This window comes from Meriones unguiculatus, chromosome 8 (genome assembly GCF_030254825.1).
Source record: "Meriones unguiculatus strain TT.TT164.6M chromosome 8, Bangor_MerUng_6.1, whole genome shotgun sequence".
Classification (NCBI taxonomy): domain Eukaryota; kingdom Metazoa; phylum Chordata; class Mammalia; order Rodentia; family Muridae; genus Meriones; species Meriones unguiculatus.
The window spans coordinates 75,716,511-75,737,306 of NC_083356.1; the positions used below are offsets into that span (position 1 = coordinate 75,716,511).

A 20,796-nucleotide genomic window follows, 5' to 3' on the forward strand; every position below is an offset into this window, starting at 1 on the left:
CTCTTTCAAATAAGATCTGTTGTGTGCATGTCATTTTAATATAAATACTAACAGCACCTTCCTCCCATCCATCTGGAGATTCTGCAGGACGAGCAGAGGCCAGAGCCTGGGAGGGTGGCTCACACGCAGGGACCGGAACTTTTGGGAGCTGTGTGATGACCGAGGCTTGCAACCTCATCTCCGTGACAGAAGAAAACAAGAAGTATGTCGCCCCCACAAAGTCTGCAGTACTAAGCAGGCCCCAGGCAAGTGTACCAGGCAAGCATTTAGGCCAGCCTACTCTCCATGAGCACTGTTAGGCAGAGCACACAGGGAGAGGAGCCAGAACAGATAACCAAGAAGCAGAGGCAGGGCAGAGGGTTAGTAACTCCTGTTGGAGAATTCAGAAATACCTGTGTTCTAGGCTCAAGACTGGATGTCTTCCCAGATGGCTGCAGTACCTAGGGGAGTGGGAAAGAAGGCTGTGGGAGGCGATGATGATAGCCTTCTCAGAAGATGCCCAGACATCAGCTATTGTGAAGCCCATCTCCATCCTAGAGCTCCCGTGCTTATGACTACTCCACTAGGAAAAGACAGGCACAGGTGACCAGGTGTCCCCACTGTGCCTCCTGTATATGGGAAACAGAACCAGCACAGCTACTCAAATGAGCTATCCCCATGTATCTGAGGGTTCCACAGGACCACAGAAAGAATGGCAGTGTGCTACATCTGTAGTCATTAAACAGAATCTATACTCTTGGTGGGGAAAAACAAACAAAACCATAGAAGGCAATATGTATGAAACACACAAACACAGAGGAACGCTACGTATGAAAAGTTCCCATCCAGCTAAAAGCACAGGCTCACACCATGGGGTGACCTGCTGACAGCCGTGGACTGTAAAGAAGGCGTGCACCCCAGGTTACAGCCTCCGGAAGGCAGCAGCAGCCTTCACTTTACAGACTTCTTTGTAGTGTGGGTAATCTTCTCAGCAAGCAGTCATTTTTAAAGACTTTCTGGAGAGGCCATCCAGCACCATCCCAGGGCACATCCCTCTGGGTGGTCACACAGGAATGGAGTCTCCCTTGTAAGAGCCCAGGGTACACTTGTCAGCAGACACAGCCCTCCTTGAGGGCAACCTCCATGGCCTTCCCAGACCCTAATGATCATCCCAGAAATGTTCCTCCTTACAGAGCTGCAAGTGACGACCACCTATCTACCTGTAGAACGTCCCCACTACAAGTCAGCTTTGGGGAGGGTCTGAGCACTGCCCTGCTAACCTCATAGTCTCCTGAAGGCACACAATGACAGTTCATTTTTGTTTCAATATAAACAAAGCCACTAAGAACCATCAAAGTGAGGTGTACAGAGGCTGGGCAATGACCAATTATCTTTACCTCTTTAATGTTGTCTAAAACACCCCGAAACTTGTGGCTCATCACAAGATGCCCTTATCAGCTTATAGTTCCTATGGAGTAGGAATGTAGGTATGTCTGAGGCAGATGTGTCTGGCCTCAGGTCTCTCATGAGATATCAGTCAAGCTGCTGGCTGAGGCTGAGGTCTCATGTGAAGGCTCAACTCTTGGGCAGAATCTGCCTCTTTGCCACAGGGGCTTCTCCATAGGACTACAGAGCACATGGTGGCTGGAATCCTGGAAAATGGGTGACCCTAAAGTAAGAAGGAGGGACAGAATCTCTATCTAATCTCTAAGAGTCACTCCACTGTTGACCTTATTCATACCCTAAAGCTGCAAAATAAGCTAAAAATAGTGCCTCAGAGCAAGGAGGGTTGGGTGACTCAGAGGTAACCAACCTCAAGCGCCTGTCACATGAATTATGTGACTACTATTAATGTCACTTTCTCATTGGAGAGCCCAAGGCTGAAGGAAGTCAGAGGAATGAATTCCCCAGTGAGAACCAGGTCCCTGTAGGGACTACTCTCGAATGCACAGCATGCTTAAGCTCTTACCTCATTTTGTGGGCTCAGACAAAACCTGACCCAGAGCAAAACTGATAGTAGCTCTTCCTCATGCCCCAGCCTGGCAGGGAGCCAATCTGCTCTGGGGGCTCTTCTCCTGACCACTGTGTTTTCCTCCCACTGTTTATCTCCATGGATACAGAGGTGGTGAAGTAAGGACCATTAGGCTGGGTGGAACCCCAGCATGAGCTCAGTTAAACTTGGTATTCACCTGGCCTATGGTTATGTACACCATAGGTCAAATTGTGGGGTGTTTTGTTTTACAAATTGTGGATATTTGATAATAGCCATTGGTCTGTTGCAATGTCCTGAAGAAATTTAATTTTTAAGGTACAAATCTGGAGACTGCACAACTAAAAGTAATTCTCTCCCTTCTGGAAGGGAGTGATTTAAAGCAATAAGCAGCTTACCACAAAATAATGGAAAAGTACCTTTGAGATCATTTGTCTGGTTGAGCCTAGGATCAGAGGGAAGTACTTTCCTGCTTGCTGGATCCTAGGCGAGCTTGGATGCCTGCCTTAAGGAAGGGGAAACATATTTAAACAGTCTCTCAGCAGTTAGGCCCCTACAGAACTGTGGCCACGGGGGCAGAGAAGAAAATGCAAGGCCCTGACTCAGGGCACACCCATCATCCATCCCAAATCCAGCTTAGGTCTTCTCTGTGGCACTGATATTCCCTTTCCATTCTTAAGACTTGCTGCCCCAACTGAGCTAGAGAGCCAGGCTGTGAAGGTAGGAAGCAACTAGACAAACAGAAGAAGGGGAGGGGTCAGAGAGCTGGGACCAGACATGCAGTGTGGCACCAGCAACTGTTGGGCAGGAACTATGGAACAAATGAGTGTTCCTGGGGGATTCTCTGAAGCACACAGGGTGGGGAACTGAGAAAAGGCTGGGCTCCTGCATGTATGATGGAATGTTTTCTTCTGGACATTAGGAAGAGGCTAGACTACCCTTAATGCTGGTCATTCCAAGGTCAGCTTGACTACCCCACAGTTGCCTCTGATGTGCTGCTGTTGGCTTTGGTCTGGGGCAAGGTGGCTCCCACTGGGGTAACAGCTGTCTCTGAGGATGGTATCCCTCAGCTCTGCTGGTCTGCATCCCCTGTCCCAGGCTCACTCTTTCAACTCTATGGTAAGAGGAACCACAATCAACAGCACACCTGAATTCTCAAAGCCCAGAACCAGGCTGTGGCTCTCCGTGAGGTCGAGGCTGTGCTCACTTGCTCCTGGGTCTTTCTAAGGCTCTGCTGTCAGATGAGTAGTCTGTAAAGGCCTCCCCCACCCAGCTCCCTTTGAACTGAAGTGATTCATCACATCACGTACTTACCCATGAACCCTGGCAGGTCTTCTCTCCTCTAGCCAGACTTCCTGGAAACCACTCAGTATGCTACAGTCACAAAGATGTATGCAAAATGCAAACCCTAGTAGTGTCTCTGCTTCAAGCCTTCCCAGTCCCCATTGCCCCTGGGGAGCCAGGTCACAGCCTGGACTCCTCAGGGATCTGCTCCCTCTATAACTTCCAGCTGCCTCCTCTGACATACTCCCCCCCCCCCATTCTTGACTCTAGCCAGTTTTTCTGCCAGATATGTGTTCCCCAACTCAGAGCTCTATATAAGCAGATGTCTGTCAGGAGCCCTTGATTCCTGCCTTGCACTCAGACAGTGCATCCTTCAGGGCCCCATTCCTCCCTAGAAAACTTTCCCTATATCCCAGACCAGATGTGTCCCTCAGCTTCTCCATTCAAAATATCTGGCTCTCTTCTTATTCGTTGCACACAGCTAGTACTCAGGGCTAGTCTGTGAGGTGTGACTGACTTAACCCAAGTGTCCTTTGAGGAGTTCACCTTGCTGTCCTGAGAGATACTGAGCTTCTGAGGGCACAGGTTTGTTTGTTTGCTTGTTTGTTCATTAAGGTTCTTTCAGTTTTTGACAGCTTGACGCAGTTGCTTCCAAAGAACTTGCCTTGGTTCTAAACCTCAGAATTTATATTTAAAAATAAAAGCCTTATTTTCCAAATGGAAGGCCTTATTGTTTGAAGGATAGCTCAGGCTCTAGAACTTTCCTTCATGCACTCAAGGTAAGTTACCAAGAACTTTTTGGTGTCCCTTGCTGCTCGGGGCTGTCAAGATGCCTGGCTCTTTGTTCCTTGAGGCATTGTAATTTTCCACACTGCTATGGTACTTTGAGATCAGCAGAAAAGCATTTAGAATCCATCACATTCCTAATTTTATTTAGTTATTTTTCTGGAAGGAGTAATGAGAATTGAAAAACCAAATACCTCTAGATGAAGACTGTGACTTAGAAGTAAATGGTGAAACCATTTTCCAGCACTCTTCCCCACTTTTCCTTCCCGTTTCCATCAGAGTCGGGTGTTTAGGGGTGGTGCCGTGACACTGAGAGACAGATGGCCAGCCCTTTCCCTCTATAATTTCAGTTTGGAAGAAACTAATGCAAAGTCTGATTTTGCTTTTAATATAACATTGTTCTCTCAATGTTTTGTTCTAGTTTTTTTATTTATATGTACAGGTGTTTTGCCTGCCTGTACGTCTCTGCACTACGTGAGTCTGGTCAGAAGAGGAAGTTGAACCCCCTGGAACTGGAGTTACAGATATTTGTGAGCTGCCATGTGGGTGCTGGGTCTCAAACTCATTCTCTGGAAGAGCTGTCGCTCCAGCCCCCCAGTATTTTTTAAATCATGTTTTACAGAGAACTTAGGATACTAAAGTACAGCCAGCTGTCTCTGAAACCTGGAGGCGCGAAAGAGAGGGTTAGGTTGGGGACAACTGTGAAGACCAATGAAGCCATCTTCACATCGAACAGGCACACCTGGCAAGAGTCCCAGGGACTGGGTCAGCGTGAAACCGTCCACGGAGGGCTAAGAGAATTGCTACGAAAGGAAACCTACCCTTGTGGACAGAGGCAGATACCTGCTGCAGCAGGGAGCAGGCAGCATCAGTGGGGCCTGGCGCAGCAGGGACCTGGCCAAGGGTTTCTCCGCCCACCCTGGAAGAGACCTGTAGTGAGACTCTGCCGGGGAAAACAAATGGCTTGGACATTTTTTTCCTGTATTGTCCTTTCCAGGAATTATATAACTGCTCCCATTTAGATAAACACATTCACCCTAGACAGGTTGGGTTTTCAAAAGGATCTAATGGGCAGGGCCTGCCCATGGAGGTCAGACAGCAGAGAGACACCCCCAGCCCCATCAGGGCTCATGGAGCCACTGGGCCTCAATATATATTACTTCATATTCTTTGAAGAAAATGGCGAAGTGCTCGTGGTCATCCATCCTGAGGATAGGAAGCAGTGGGCCCTAGGCATGTCCTACTTCTCCCCTCTGACTCTTCTGTGCTAGGGTCCTGCTTCAAGATGAGAAGCGTAGCTTAACTGTGCCAGAGGAATGAAGCTATCTGGAGGCTGAAGGGGCAGAAACATGGCCACTTGAGAGGCTGATTCAGAGCCAGAGCCAGGGGAGGACTCAGGGAGCCTCTGCAAAGCACCTGCTAGAGAAAGGCGATCAGGGCAAAGAGAGCTGGATCTGCCCAGGCATGCCAAGTGGCAAGGGCCCCAGAGGTCAGAGCAGACTGACTGATGACCTAGGAAGCCCCAAGACAACACTGCTTTTGCAGTCCAGCAACAAGATGCATCACAGGAACAACAGAAGCAATTTATCTACCTCCTATGTTTCTGACAGCGGCCACCCACATGCCCCAAAACATGGAGGGGTAGGAAAATGATTACCTGAACAGTAGAGATGGGAAAGGGAAGTCAAGATTTTAGAGTCTATGGCCTGTCCGTGTGCACCCGTCCTTGCTCTGCCACTTTCCAGTGACATGACCCCTGGCAACCTCAGGTCCTTGACTTTTGAGATCATGCAATGTGATAACCCAGGCAAAAGGACAGCAAAGGACTAGATATGGAAGGTGAGTGACACACAACAGCTCTCACAATTACTCCTAGAGAAAAATGGTCCTCAGAGGATGGAGTTAGGAGGACAGGGGCCATCCTTGGCTACATAGTAACTTCAAGGCCAGCCTAAAATATATGAAACCATGTGTCAGGAAAAAAATGAGAGGCGGGGGAGGGCATTCTTAATCACACTAGGGCCCCTGCTCTGCCTAAATCGCAAGGTAGCAGCCCCCCACCCCCACCCCTTGGTACCACCAATCCCTTTCCTGGATGACAGTCTTGTGACCAGGTATAAGAGCTGTGCACATGAGCATGCTCTCCCTCGTGGGACAGCCACCAAATACAGACACAGCAGCTTATAGAAAGCCATAAGAGAGTGGGAAGGGAGAAGATTACACAGGGAGAATGAAAGAGAAAGGAAGAGAATAAAAGCAAGGCCTCTCACATTGGATAAAGCCAGGGAAGCAACTTAAAATACTAACTTCAAACCATGGCCAACAAGTTATGAGTTATACATACATACATAGATGCATGCATGTATATATATGCTTCTACACTTATATACCCTTACTCCATCAATGATAAAAGGCATATCTATATAGCACCAAGATTATTTCTGCCAATTAAAAATGTTACAATGCTTTATCATCAATTCCAGAGGACTTAAAATGTGGAAAGGAAAAAAAAAAAAAAAACAAAAAAACAAAAAAACAAAAAACACACACTTCAGGTAAGAATAGGTAGTAAATTCAAAAGCAAAACGGTAATATAACTGATTTTTTTAAAAGCCTAAATCTAAAATTTAATTATTTGGGAAGATGAACAGATAAACTCTGACAGGGTGAACAAACTCAAGAAGGGGAGAGGAGGGGAGCAACAACATAAACTAACAAGGACCACAAAAAGCAAGCACACCAGTAATCCTAGCACTTGGGAGAGAGAGGCAGGTGGGACTCTGGGAGTTTGAGGCCAGCTAGGTCTACACAGTGGGTTCCAGGACAGCCAGGGTTACATAGTGAGACCTTGCTTATAAACAAACAAATAAATAAATGAAAACATATATATAGAAGTTCATATTCGTAAGAAAACTGCATACCACACTATGATCAAAAATTATGAGGAAAAAAAACCTCCACACTAATAATTTTGAAAGCCTGGGTCAAACAGTTTCCTACTTTAAAAAAAAAAAAAATGTTTTTTCCAACACTCAAGTAAAGAATGCTTACAGAAGCTGTTTCAGAAGCTGCCATAAAAGAACTGTATTAACCAGCAGCATCAGGAGTCTATTCTAGAAAAGCCTTTTCTTCCCTGGTTATTAAAACTCTTTCAGGTCAGAAAAAGATGGATTTACCCCTGAAGAACAAACTACAAACAGCATTTTTCATGTATCAAACTGGCAAGATAAAAAGGAGAGGAAAATAGATTTGAAATGAAAATGCCTGCTGCCAGGCAGTGGTGGCACACACCTTTAGTCCCAGGACTTGGAAAGCAGAAGCAGGCAGATCTCAATGAATTTGTGGCTAGCCTGGTCTACAGAGTGAGTTCCAGGACAGCCAGGGCAACACAGAGAAACCCTCTCTCAAAAAACAAAACAAACAAACAAAAAGAACAAGAACGAGGAAGAAGGAGGAGGAGGAGCAGCAGCAGCAAGAGCTTGTCTTGTTTCAAAAGACAAAACCCCCCTTTAAGGTGTACTCTGTACACACAGGCTGATCTAGGCACCTGCCCTTCCAAGAGGCCATTACAAAGCAATGATCACACACACGAGCTTTTACAGTCCAAAGATGTTCCCCACACACAGTGTAAACAATATAAACAGCAGAGAGGAGCAGGAGTGAGTCTGACAAATCCACAGTACAGAATACACCTAGCATGATGAATCTGACTGGAATGAACACATCTTTACACATACATGCCAAAAGGGGTGAGATACAAAGCAAAACATCTTTTAGTAGATAACTATAGTGGCTTTCTCCTTCTCCCAGTTCCTGTAATAAACACTTTATTTTATAACTGGAAAACTTACTGACTGTTACTAGGATTTCATTTGCATGAATTTTATGAGGCATACTGATAATCCCCAGAAAACTAGGACAGAGGGCTTATGCCTAGGTGCCCCCAGGGTGGGCACATCTGAATGAACCAGCAAGAGGCTGACTGCCAACATCATGACCTAGCTGGGCTGCAGCCTGCAAGCCTGGGGCCCTCACAGCCCAGGAGCCCGGGGCCTCAGAGTCCAGGTGTATAAGACAGAGCAACCTTGTTTCCACCTCACCAGTGTTCCCAACCTGGGAAGCATCAACAGCCTGTTCCAACCCAAGGAGCCAACCAAATCGCCTCTCTATCCACAATCCCTGCTGCTTCTTGGAAACACCTCAACTAGAAACTGTAAAAACATCTTATTTGGTACTGAGCATGTCACTTTGAAAAAAAATCATAAAATAAGCCAACTAAGACTCATACCTAGATAGGGAATGCTGGGCACCATCTTGAGACTGCGGATATAGTCCCGAGTCCGCTTGTAGTTGTCTTCTTTAGACATCAGGTAGTCCAGTTTCTCAAAAGTGGTCTTGTCTTTGCGATTCAAAAGCTGGAATGAAAAGAAATTATAGTATCTGAGAGGGGAAAAAAATAAACCTGAAAATCTGATAGGATGGGGGCTGTGACAAAGAGCAAAAGGAAACACCTGAACATGTGTCCATAATAGATGAAACCCTAGATGGAAGTATAGATTTTAAAAGGCATGGCATAAAGAAATACACCGATACACAAAAAAGGCAGAGGGGGGGAACTCCCAGCACCAGCCTCCGTGCTTCCACGGCCTCACAGGAGTCAAGCCCGGGAGAAGCCTTGCCACTGGCCACAGGACACCAGCTAACTCCTTCAACACACACAGGACACTGACCTCCATGGAAACACGTATCTACAACAGCACAGGGTTCACTGTCCCCAGGAGGGTTGTTTCAGAACTCTAGCCAGTCTCTTCCCCCAAACACCTCACGCTGAAAGACGCTATCGACTGCCACATGACTCAAGCGGATGTGCTATGAGGACATGACAGTGCTGCCACTCGGGGCTCTCCTCCAGATTCCCCCCACATCCTGGGCCATGGTTCACTGGGCATGGTTTCACACAAAGAACCTTCTTTTCCACAAGCAGCCATCTACAGGGCACCTGGTTAAGAGACCCAGCGTGGACAAGCACGTCAGAGACAAGTAGCAAGCTCTATGATGCCTGAGTGCTTGGTGTGTAAGCCTGGGGACCCGGGAGAAAGAGGAGATATACACTGTGTGTGTGTGTGTGTGTGTGTGTGTGTGTGTGTGTGTGTGTATACTCAGTATATACACTGAGCCTTCTGGAAAGGGCAGAAACCTTACCTCCTGGGGTCTAAAACTCAGTGCTGAGGACTTACAGTGTACTAGTCTTCACATCGCAATTCAAAGTCTAGTGCCAGGAAATGGCAAGATGCCTCTTCAAATGCAATGGCTCTGAGCAAAGGGTCTGGAAGAGGAAGCCAAGCTTGAAAAGAGGGGCTGGGGTAGGGCCCCCAGAATGTGTGGTTTGGGCACTACATGACACTAAGTGGAGAGTTCTCCCAATTCTGACTTCTGAAGCTGAGGGTCAATGGCTAGTGGCTAAGGCCAGGAGAGTAAATGAAGGAAGACCCTAGCCCTGGTATGCCCTTGGCCAGCTTAGTCTTGAGATTTCGATGATCTGTGTAAGGACACTGACCAACAGACCTGCCGTGACCACCAAACTGAAGCAGGCCAGTGTCCAGCAGCCCTGTGCGGCAGAGAAACGTGGAACAATGGCTGTCAGCACCAGGAAAGCAGTGCAGCTCCTGAGACCACAGCTACAAATCCCACACTCAGTGGTGGTGCCTGGTGCCTGAGCCAGCCTGAGGCTGCTTTGGGAAGGCTCTATCAGATTCCTCCAACCTTGGTCTTTAGAGCCGACAATGATTTAGCCACGGGAAGGTCCACTGAATTTGGGCAGTGTCAGCCCATGTCAGGATAGGAGAGGCAGACGTCTGTTCTGAAGTGCGTGCTCCAGTGTTGAAGCAGCTGGGAAATGAGAAACAGGCTTTTATTTTCCATCGAGACATTCAGGACACACAAGGGCAGGGACACCACACAGGAGCAGCTAGGAGCAGCTCAGCTTAACCGGCTTGCTTTAGGCTCTTCATCACAGTACTAGGCGGGCAGGAAATGACTCTGTCCTCTACTGGCTGTGTGTAAAGCACTGTTGTATACAACTCAGCTGACCTCTGTGAACCCAAAGGCAAAAAGGAGGCAGGAATGTTGCCTATATTTCAGGTTCGCCACCACTAGGATTAGGTAACTTATGCGAATATCTCTGGGACCCAGGTTCAATGGAGAGGCTGGACAGACACATTTTACAGCAGCATGGAAAGTGAGTGAATAGAAATCGAGAGCCCATTGAATGGTGAGTAAACCGTCAGCAAGAGAAGTTTCATCAACAAGAGCTATATGCTAAGGCTAGACAGATGGCTCAGTGGTGAAGAGCACTGGCTGCTCTGGCAGAGGACCCAGGTTTGATTCCTAGCACCTACATGGCAGCTCACGGCCATCTCTAACTCCAGCCACAAGGGAGTCAAATGTCCTCTTCTGGGCACCAAGCATGCAAGTGGTGCATAGATACATGCAGATAAAACACCCATACACATAAATTAAATAATATTTTAATGATGAATAAAGGTATATACACAGGCAGCATTTGATTTTGTTTTGATTTTTTCAGACAGGGTCTCACTATGTAGCTGTCCTAGCACTAGCTCTGTAGACCAAGCTGGCCTCACACTTGCAGAGATCCACTTGCCTCTGCCTCCAGAGTGCTAGGATTAAAGGCTTGCACCACTATCACCCAGTGAGAGGTTGCATTTGAACTGGACACTTAGAAATGAGAAATCTGACAGATGATTAATAGTAACACATAACCAGAGCAGAAAACCATACACGTTGTGACCTTGTGTGTCCCAGTGTAGAGTCAGGCAGGGCCTTCTTTGCCCAGAAAGTCTTTTTTTTTTTTTAATTGAGACAAGGTTTCTCTGTGTAGCCCTAGCTGTCTTGGCATTCACTGTGTAGACTAGGCTGACCTCAAACTGGTTTTGTTTTGTGTGTGTGTGTATTTTTTTTAACTGATGCCTGCAATCCAGAACATCACTGACTTCTTTGAACCATCTATGTCCATCTAGATGTCAAAGCCTGCTGCCTTCACTGAAACTGACCGCGCCGACACACCACTAATTCTCTGGTCCCCGCTGGGCCACTGCCTGTGTTCTCCACCATGTTCAGACTACCTATCTGCCAATCCAATACCTGTATGAGTAGCACCTCATATTGCTGGGTGCTCAGACTGTGAGTCTGTTACCTATATCCTTCCTGGATTAACCTCCCTCAATGGCTCCATTCTGTGCCTACAAAGCAGATCAGACTTCTCATGAATATAAGTTGCTTTAAGATGAAGAATCTCATCAGATTTTCCCATGAGGCATTTAATAACCACCTGAACATTTCCTTTACTAAAACAAAGCAATGAACCAGATAAAAAGACACAGGACATAAAAGGTCCTGTAACAGTAAAAGGGATTCAGGGATACCCAATGAGCTACAGGTCTTAGGGATAACTCATCCACACGGACCAGCTCAGAAGAAGACCTGCCTGATAGCACACCTGTAACACAAGGGATGGTTTATGTAATAAAAATAAACAACTCTAAGGTCATATTTACGTCTGGGGAATAGAAGGCTAATATGGCAGGGAACTTTTACATTTATCTGTTTGTGGGGGAGGGTTTCCGGGCTTGAACTCAGGAAATGAGGCTCACTTGAAAGTCCTTCAGCTGCTGAGCCAACTCACTGTCGTGGACTTTTTTTAAAAAAGAGAATTGGAATGACCAGGTAAACTATTCAAGAAAGCACAGAGTCCTGGCCCGCCTCCTAACGGCACAGTGAAGCCTGCTGACACATGGTTAGTCCTAAGACCCTGAATACTCATGTAACAAAGAGGATCAGACTTCACAAAATGGTCCAACTATTCGGATGGCTTTTGGAGGAAGGGGAAGGCTGGGTCTAGAAAACGAAGCTAGTATGTATATATACTACCTGAAGTAGGTGGATCAAGAAACTGTAGTAAATACACATGGGTGGAACTGTGGCACAAAGTCAAAGCAGAAACCACTAACCTACAAGGATTGCCGCTAAAGAGGGAGGGAGTGGGAAGGCCAGTGAGCGGAAAAGCAGGGAGTGCTAGGGGCTCAATAAGCCTTTCAGTACTTGGGAGATTTTTTTTTTTAAATTAATGTGCATGTATTATGCTGATAAAAATTCTTTTCAGATTTAGGTATTTAAAAATAGGGTTTGCTTATTCAGAAAATAAGAGCACTTACACAAGTTTTAAACTTTTCTTACAAGTAGAACCAGCAACTGTGACCCTCACATGAACTGATGGTCTCTCAGATTTCAGCATTTATAAGCCACCTCAGGAAAGGGCCATCAGAACTACATGTAAGGAAATCCAGGAGTTGCTTACCCAGAGTCCGACATACACTGCAGGCATGCGTGCTCAGTGAACAAGGTAAGGAAATGAGATTGTGAAACTTTCATAGCCTGGGGCAGCCAGAGGACTCAGGAATCAATAAGGAATAAAATAGAATCAATATGGAATCAATAAGGGATAAAATAGGGGCATTTTAAAGTACTTTTTCATCTCTTTGGCTAAGTCACTGCTCTGATGTGAAATGTCTGCTGCGGTGGAAAACACTATACACACCATTCAGAAAAACTGTGACTCTGAAACACAGTCAAGCTGAGAAGTAGTGGGGCATGGTCCATGATGCCTGCCATATTCCAACTTATTGTGAGGCCGCTTTTGTGACTCACTTGGCAAATGAGTCTTGTTAGGGCCAAGTTGTGCTGGTCAAGCTTGCTCTCCTCCCCCATTCCCCAAACCCCCTCACCACAGAAGGGATGAACCTGAAATGCAGTTACACAAAAGAGCAGAAAGGAATCTAACAGTGATGATGGGAAAACCAGTTCCATTAGAAACTTCCGAGCATTCAATAATCCTTAGGCGATAAAAGTAATAAAACCCAAGAGTACGGATTTTTGATAAGATATACATGAGCTCAAGGTAGGCTGAACTCATTATTAAGGTAAAACTATATTGAAAGGAAAATCACAAGGAAGTCCAAAATAAATGAGCTGAACATTTCATACAAGAGACTAGAAAAGTGTGAGGTAGGCACAACTTAATGAGAGAAAAAAAAAGTGAGTTAAAAACAAGAGAAAGAAGACCATCACACTTAGAGCAGGCCCTAAACCCCAGAGCTCTTTTACAAAATGTCCACAAAACATGCTAAAAACAGAAGCCTCTGCAAAGGCAGAAAGCAGAGTAACATATTATCAGCACTGAGACAAGTCCAAACCACATTTACAACATAAACTAAAATTTCAAGGTAGAAATGAAGCCCAGTGACACCAGCAAAGGACAACTGAGACTCAGAAAGCACAAAGTCTAAGCCAGGAGGGTCCCAGACCTAGGAGAAATGCCCTGGACACGCCAGCTTTTCTCATGCTCTCAGAGTCACGTGTGTAGCATGTGACTCTGCGCATGTACAGTATTTGACTCCCAAGTATTTGCTACTCCCATCGAGTTCCATCAAAAGAAAAGAGCTTCTGATTCCAACATACGAGGACATTGGTATTGTGCTCCTCTGCCTTGAGGGGGAAAAATTCCTCACATAGGTCTATTTTCAACAAAGAGCCTGTTGCTCCAGATATGTTAAAAACTGGCTCCAAATCCGACTTCAGTTCCAGGGCTTGCCGCTGTCTGGTGTGGAAAGGCTCAGGGCCTGTGGATGCTCAGGACCTGTGGACGCAGGAGCTCAGTGTGGGATCTGTGAGGAACTAAACGGGTTTTGTTTTGGTTTTAATAATTTTTTAAACCTCTGGCTATTTAGTATCTGTTTCTGAAAAACAAAAAGGCTGCCAAGTCACACCCCAGTGCCACACATCAACCACAATGGACAGCATTTATGGAAAAGCTGGGACTTTGAAATTTAGTGGTATTTGGGCTGTTTGCCTTTGCCTAAGGCTATTTTAAACCTGTACAGATAACTAACTTACAAAATATAGTCATATAAATAATTTTCTGTCCACAGAAAAAGAGGTGTTTTTTTTTGTTGTTGTTGTTGTTTTCACGGATACCATTCGCTATCATTTTGGGAATCCTTATTAATTTGATATCCATGCTAGAAATGACTGTAAGCCCTTCCAACTGGGCTGTGAAAGTGTGGTATTCAGCTTTGCTTACATCTTACTGTTTCCTCCTTAACACAAAGTTAAGGCAAATCTTTGGCAAGCACTCATTCTGTATTTCTAAGAGTCAGGATTTTATCTTTTAAAATAATCCTTTAAGAATTACATGGACAAATGTACACATCCATAGGCATATACACATACACATATTACTTATACTTTCTTGGGACAATTTTCATCATGTATTTCACATGGTAGTTTCAGGAGACAGCCACAAAAGACTCCAGTGTAGAACTGCGAGACAAACATCTAGCTCCTAAGAGACACGTTTGCCAAGGGCTCACCTGGGTACACAGCTGGGCTGAGGAGGCATTCCATATATGCTCCGCTGGGCTGAGCACTGGGAAGGGCTCTCAGATGCAAGGAAGGTATAGAACACCTCAAGAGAGCTCAGGAGGGAATTAACAAAGCCATTTTGAGGCAGGAGACCTTTAGTACAGAAGGGTCCAGCAAGGCACCAGAGGTCACAAAAGGCAGAAAAAGTTGCTTTGGAGGTAGGAGCAGTGAGGGATGTTTGAGGGAATAGCAGTTTCGCTAAAATACAGCAAGTATCTCTTTGGATAAGAACAGAAAGGTAGGGGAGGGAAGGGAACTTGCTTTTGGCAAAATCTGGTATTAACTTAGCCATGGTCATGACCATGCCAGGTCACATGACTACCATTTTGCTGGCTTACTCTACTTTCCCAGCTACTTCAGCTCATCTTACTGTTGCAACTTGCAAACAGGGTACCGACCACAAGCCAAGAACCATGAACAGTGAATACTAATCAGAAGGGGAAGTGTGAGCTGACTGGCTGTGTTCACAGGAAATTCCTCTGGCCAGCTCTCCTTTCTTGCATACATGATTTGGGGCTCTGAATGGCCATGTTCCTCTGGCAAAAGCTGGTTTAGATCAGATGGGTATTAAGTAGGGGGTGAAACCACTTGGTGCTTGGTGCCACTGTCAGAAAGCCTCTGCTAGGTTCTTGGTGCTCACTCTAACACTCAGTGCCCATAAAGCACACCCCTGATGCATCACCCATGAACACATACCAAGCCTCTAATTCAAGCTCACAAACTTCCCTTTATTCAAAAGCATCTGAAATAAGAGGGCTGGATATGCATATGGTTAAAGTTTGGTGGGTAACTTTATCATAAGGCTGGAAGCGTTGAAACGAGCATCTCACAGCAACTCTGAAAGAAAGCCTGTATCGCAGTTGTATTAGAACATCAGCATGTATTAGAGCTGCCCTGCAGGAGCAGTGGGACGTGGGGCCTCTGACGAAGCAAGCCTGGGCAGGGAGCAGGGCAGGGCAAGGAGACCAAACCAAAGCTCTCTTTAACCAGGTGTCCAAACCCCGGAACTGTGTACGTGGGGGAGATCACTCCAGCACGATGTGAGAGCAGACTGGTAAGACCAGAAGCAAAGAGACTGATGCAAGTCAGTGACAGTCTAGGTCATAAATAAAGGGTCTGCTTTCAGGAACTGTAGCTTATGCAATCCATCTAAGAACAGCCAAGATGAGCTGAAAATAATGCTAAGTGCTAGGCACAGTTTTGAACATTTTTCTACTTTGATCTACTTTGATCCCACCATAAGATGGAGGCAGACTGCAGCCTCTGCTTTAAGAGGCCATTCTCAGTTTCTAGACCCCACAATTCTTCTATGTTGCCTTGGCTTGTCATGCCTACAAACTGCATGCATGCAAACCCCAAAGCAGACCCACATAGGTACGGGCTGGATGATGATTACCATACTGTCTTGGACCCTCTTGACTGCATAGTTTCTGTTAGGGCAACATGACAACAGATGGCTGTGAGCAGCTTTTTCTAGCACTCCTGTGGTGGGGCTTGAAGCTGGAACTCTCCCCTCCAAGGCTGGGTCCTAGCTCCAAAGTCCTAGCCACACTGGATCATCTTAATAGCTCATGGCTCTGAGACACAGCTCATACTTTATTTTTAGCCCGTGGTGACTGCTCTTTCTTGGCTTGCAGTATGGCTCTGCTTGTTGGTATATTTTATGCGACGTTACTGTGTTCACATGGCATAGCAGGAGACAGGGAAGAAAGGCCTTATTCCTCATCATCTCAGCCTACTACTTTCCCAAAGGTGTGCCCTGGCCCTCTATCTCTCTACCGTAGTCACTGTCTGATTTCAGACAGGCAAAATGTCTGAGGTCAAAGGAACACAAAAGCAGGGAACAGGGTCCAGATGGAGATGGTATTGCAGCAGGTATGGGGCTCAGGACAGAAGTCTGGGCTTGGACAACACAAGTGACATTTAAAGCTCTCCAAGATGGTATGCTCACCAAGGAAGGAAACAGCAAGGTGAGGACTGAGGCCAGAACCTTATAGAACCCCCGTATCCACAGTCACAAAAGAAGTTAGCTGACAGAAGAGTGGAAGGAGAGCTAAGACTGAGGAGAAAGGCTTTTCAGGAGGTGGAGGATGGGTGCCCAGTGCTACAGCACTGTCAGGCTTCCCAGTGACAGTACGGAACTTCTGAGGAGCAGTTCCAGGTGGAGTCCAACACAATGACAGAGCAGTGAACTGGGGCTTCTACCATTGCCTTCCTTGGACTTCCATCTTTTCATCTGCCCTCACCTGGCTCAACTTCCATCTAGACCAAGGCTCAGAGCCATCTGAGACTGGCATCCCAGGCTTCCTTCAGCCTCCTTTACCATGTCACAGGAGAGCTGCCAATAGTGCTGTTAAAGACATAGGGAGCCGTGGCACTTCCTGGACAAATGAGTTTCAGATCCAAAGCATAGGAATGCCAAACATCTGCCAGCCTCAGTGTCTGCCAAGTGGCTTTAGGTCTGGGTGGAAGCACCACCCATCGAGACCCTGTCTCACTGGATACAGGAGAGTGAGAATGCTGATCCTGTATGGGTCCCTTCCAGGTCATGCCCTGAAGGTCAGGCCCTTGACCCTCAGTGGAGATCGCCTCTGTGCCAAAGACTTCAATCTTCACTTTGCTGCTGCAAGTGAGTCAAACTCTGGACCAATTCAGTAGGAAAGAAAGAATCACCCTGGGCACGTGCACAGGGCAAGCAGAACGTGCAAGTGGCACGTGGAATGTAATAAGCAACTCCTGAATACTTCACTAGTCCCATGGCCTAGATCTCTCTCAGGAATAAGCCAGCCTCCTCCCAGGACTATTCTTTACAAAAGAGATCCTGGCAGCTTCCCAGCTGCTCAGGCTCAAACCCAGAAACTGCCCCCTTTTCCTCCCTGTCCTCCTCAACATTCTATGCACAGTACCTCCTGGAGCCCTCTCTTCAAAATGTTCTGCATCACTCTGCTCTCTGATCCCCCTGCTACACTCTACACCACTCACTCCTGGGCCCTGCCCTCACCCACTAACTGGGCTCCTGGTTTCTAGTCTCAGTCTCCATCTTTCCTCATTTGTTTTCTATACATTAGTATCAGCGACCGAAAACACAAAAAGCAGAGTCACCACACTAGGTTCTGTTATCGCCTGTTCAAAGCCCTTCTGTGCACTTAGAATGGGATCTGCCCTGTGTCCAGCTGAGCTGGGCAACTTGACCTGTGGTCCCTTAATGATACCAAGCTCTTCTCACCATATGTCTGAGCACCAACTCTCCCCTCCTCTCACCTCTGCAGTTGCTCCTGCTTTTGACATTTAAACCTTGGCATAAAGGCCTCATTTGGGGGAGGGCGTGAGTTTCCATGCAAAAGCTGACACCATTCTCCATCCACCTGCTACTGTCTGCTTTTACTCCTGTCTCACTGCTCCTTGCTAATTACTTATGCATTTGACCAACATTCCTTGATTACTCTGTGCCAGCCAGGGAAGCACATGGTAATTTCCAAGAATAGTATGCATCTTTCCCAGATTACATAAAGCCACGGGCACAAGGCCTGAGCCTTGGAACCTGGCATGGAGTACACATTCAATAGTATTTGATCTGTAGAATGAATGAGAGCTGCAAGGTGATGCGTGCTGAGGAAATCAGAATTTGCTGGTACAGTTTTTTGCTCGGGCTTCCTGACTTTGAGGTGGCAGTACTCCAAGCAGCCTCACCTTTGGAGTAAGTCACTCATTGCTTGTATTTTTCCAGGCTGACCAGGACTGTCTGTTTATGGATCCAGCCACCATTTATTTAGATCCTACTGTGTGCAGGCCTGTGCTCAGCTTCAGTCAGTTCTGTGTGGGGGCAGACTCACTGGCTACCCTGCCCTAGCTAGTGTCCGACTGGCCAGTATTAAAGGTTACCCACAGTGTTCGGCCAAGCAGCAGGCCTTCTCCATGCTTGGACACTGCCACCTTCCATCTAGGCTTCCCAAATAGTCAGGGTTTAATGCACTCCCAAGGACAACACTCAGAGGCGAAACAGGCTCAGCGGTCCAGCCACAGGCAACGGGCCAGCCACACCTCTAACACCACTTTCTAAGCAGGGTATAACCTTATCTGTACTGGCCTGATGCCACTACACCTTCCACCATCACAAGGATCCACATGGTGGGCAACTAGACCACAGGGTCTGACAGGACCAGCCTGTGTCTCAGCGGTGTTGGCACTTAACAGCTCTGAGATCTTTGGCCACCCCACCTCCTAGAACCTCAGTTTCTTCTTTTGCAAAGCAAAGACTATGAGAGCACCAAATGTTTCAGCTGCTGGACCCCCTTGCTCCTGCTTGCCCTGTGGGACCATAAAGTCTCAGTGGTCCCAGCTCAATGGGCATGAAAAGAAGGAAAAACAACATTTCCACGTCAATCTCATCACCAGACATTAAAAGCAATTAAGGATAACAAGATAGTTCAGACAAGGGCATGTGCTGAGTGGCACTAGAGACAGAAGAGTGCAGGAGAGGCAGACAGGGTGGCTGGGCACATGGCTGCTCTTCCATGTGTAGTGGCAGAGGGTCATCCTTTCTACAGGGCCGGGGGGGGCAACAGTTCAGAGGGGAAAAACAATGGGTTTGGGCACTGCTGTTCACCAACACTCTGTACCAAAGCTGATCTTGGATTACAGCTGAGTGGCAGGAAAGCAGATCTAGCTAAGCCAGGTAGCAGCTTTTCTAAGAATGAACTACTCCCTGCCCCAATGACTTGGGAATCCTAAGGCTACAATCCACACAGTGTACACAGCCTCCTTTCCCTGACGTTTTTATTCCCTAGAATGTTGTGTCTTTCCACCTTCTGCCTTGGCAAGTGGCCCTCTGTAGCCAGAGAAGCAGCCAGGCTGCCAGCCCTTGGATGCAATGGGAAGGTTTCTTAGAAAAAGAGAGACAACTGCAGCTCCCAGGTCTCCTGATCATTGGTAGGATGGAACCACAGTTCCCTGCATTCTGTCAGCCACACACCCTAACATGACAGCAGTCACGGGTGAGTGCTTAGTCCAGAGTCTCTGAGTAACTCTGGGGGTTCATTTTCATTACCGGATAGACCCAAAACTGCTGTGCAGGGCCCAGCCCAGTGAGCCATGCTTGACAAGCCACAGAGTTCTAATGCTACCCTGACCCAACACTGTCCACAGCCCAGCAGCAGACGGTACACTGAAGCTTCTCTGCAGATCCTGCTTGTCCCTGGGTAGGCCAGCTTTCTATGAGGACCTGGAGATTAGGCCCCCATAGGGCACAGCACTGTCCACACAAGAGAGCCGAAGCTCAACTCTCTGGGTATCTGCACAGCTCCCAGCAGTCCAAGAGACGGTTAACAGCACCTCAACCATGGAAAAGTCATTTCAAAAAGAATGTCCAAAAGCTTCTGAAAAAAAAAAAAAAAAGCCTCAGCACTCAGATGGCCTTAGAATCACAGGGCTGGCAGTGATGCAGACAGTAGCTTCCAAGTTTGCTTTGACCTCCAAAACCATCGCTCACTGCAATTCACCCAGAAGCCCCTGATGCAAACAGGCTGCTCTGGTGCAGGCTGGATCATCTGCTTGGCACCCTCACCCCTCTCCTTCAGTTCTGGATGATCCTAAAACAATTCTAAGGACAACTGGGACTCCACCAAGCACTGACAGAAATCAGCTACTCCACGCAAACTTTTCAGAGCACAGATGGGAAAGGAGGCACAGGCTCTGAGTGGCTTCTGAACAAAAACCTAGTTTCCAGACTCCAGGCTGACACTTCTCACAGCAGCCTACTAAAACCAGGTTATCTTGCAACCAGAAGATGCAAGGCTCATTTTAGATTGCCTACAGCATAATCCTTGCGCATCTGAAAGGCCCCTGAGGCAGCCAAGTAGGAAACAGTCCATCTCTAGGCTAGCAGAGAGAAAGTCAAAATGAGTAGAAAAAACATGTCTAGCAATTCCATACAGCTCTGTCAGTCCTTGAGACATAAACAGGTCTTGAAAGGCTTGGGCTGTGCCCCTGTGAGAAGCTTTGGACCAGGCAGGCCAGGAGGTAAATGCTAATGAGCTATGGAAATAGCGATTACTTCCCCCATGTCAGGCACTGTGCCAGCTAAGGAGGATAAAGAAGTCTGAGATATTTTTAAAGTATTTTTACAGCAGAAAAACTTTCCTACAGACTCAATTATATAACTATCAGACTCCACCTCTGAGCTGAAATTATCCAAGGCCTCAGGATAAAAAAAAAATCATTTTTTCCTACATAAGGGTCACAGGTTTCTCCAGAGAACT

At 46.8% G+C, this 20,796-nt stretch overlaps 1 protein-coding gene across 7 annotated transcripts in view; it reads right to left on the reverse strand.

Annotated features, from left to right (window-relative positions):
* The window catches only part of Ralgps1 (Ral GEF with PH domain and SH3 binding motif 1), a 234,753-nt gene that overhangs the window by 115,044 nt on the left and 98,913 nt on the right, over positions 1-20,796 (reverse strand). For all 7 annotated transcript variants that reach the window (XM_060389972.1, XM_060389970.1, XM_060389971.1 and 4 more), the window contains exon 8: positions 8,328-8,454. In XM_060389972.1, the coding sequence (XP_060245955.1) occupies positions 8,328-8,454 (127 nt within the window). The remainder of the gene's footprint in view (positions 1-8,327; positions 8,455-20,796) is intronic.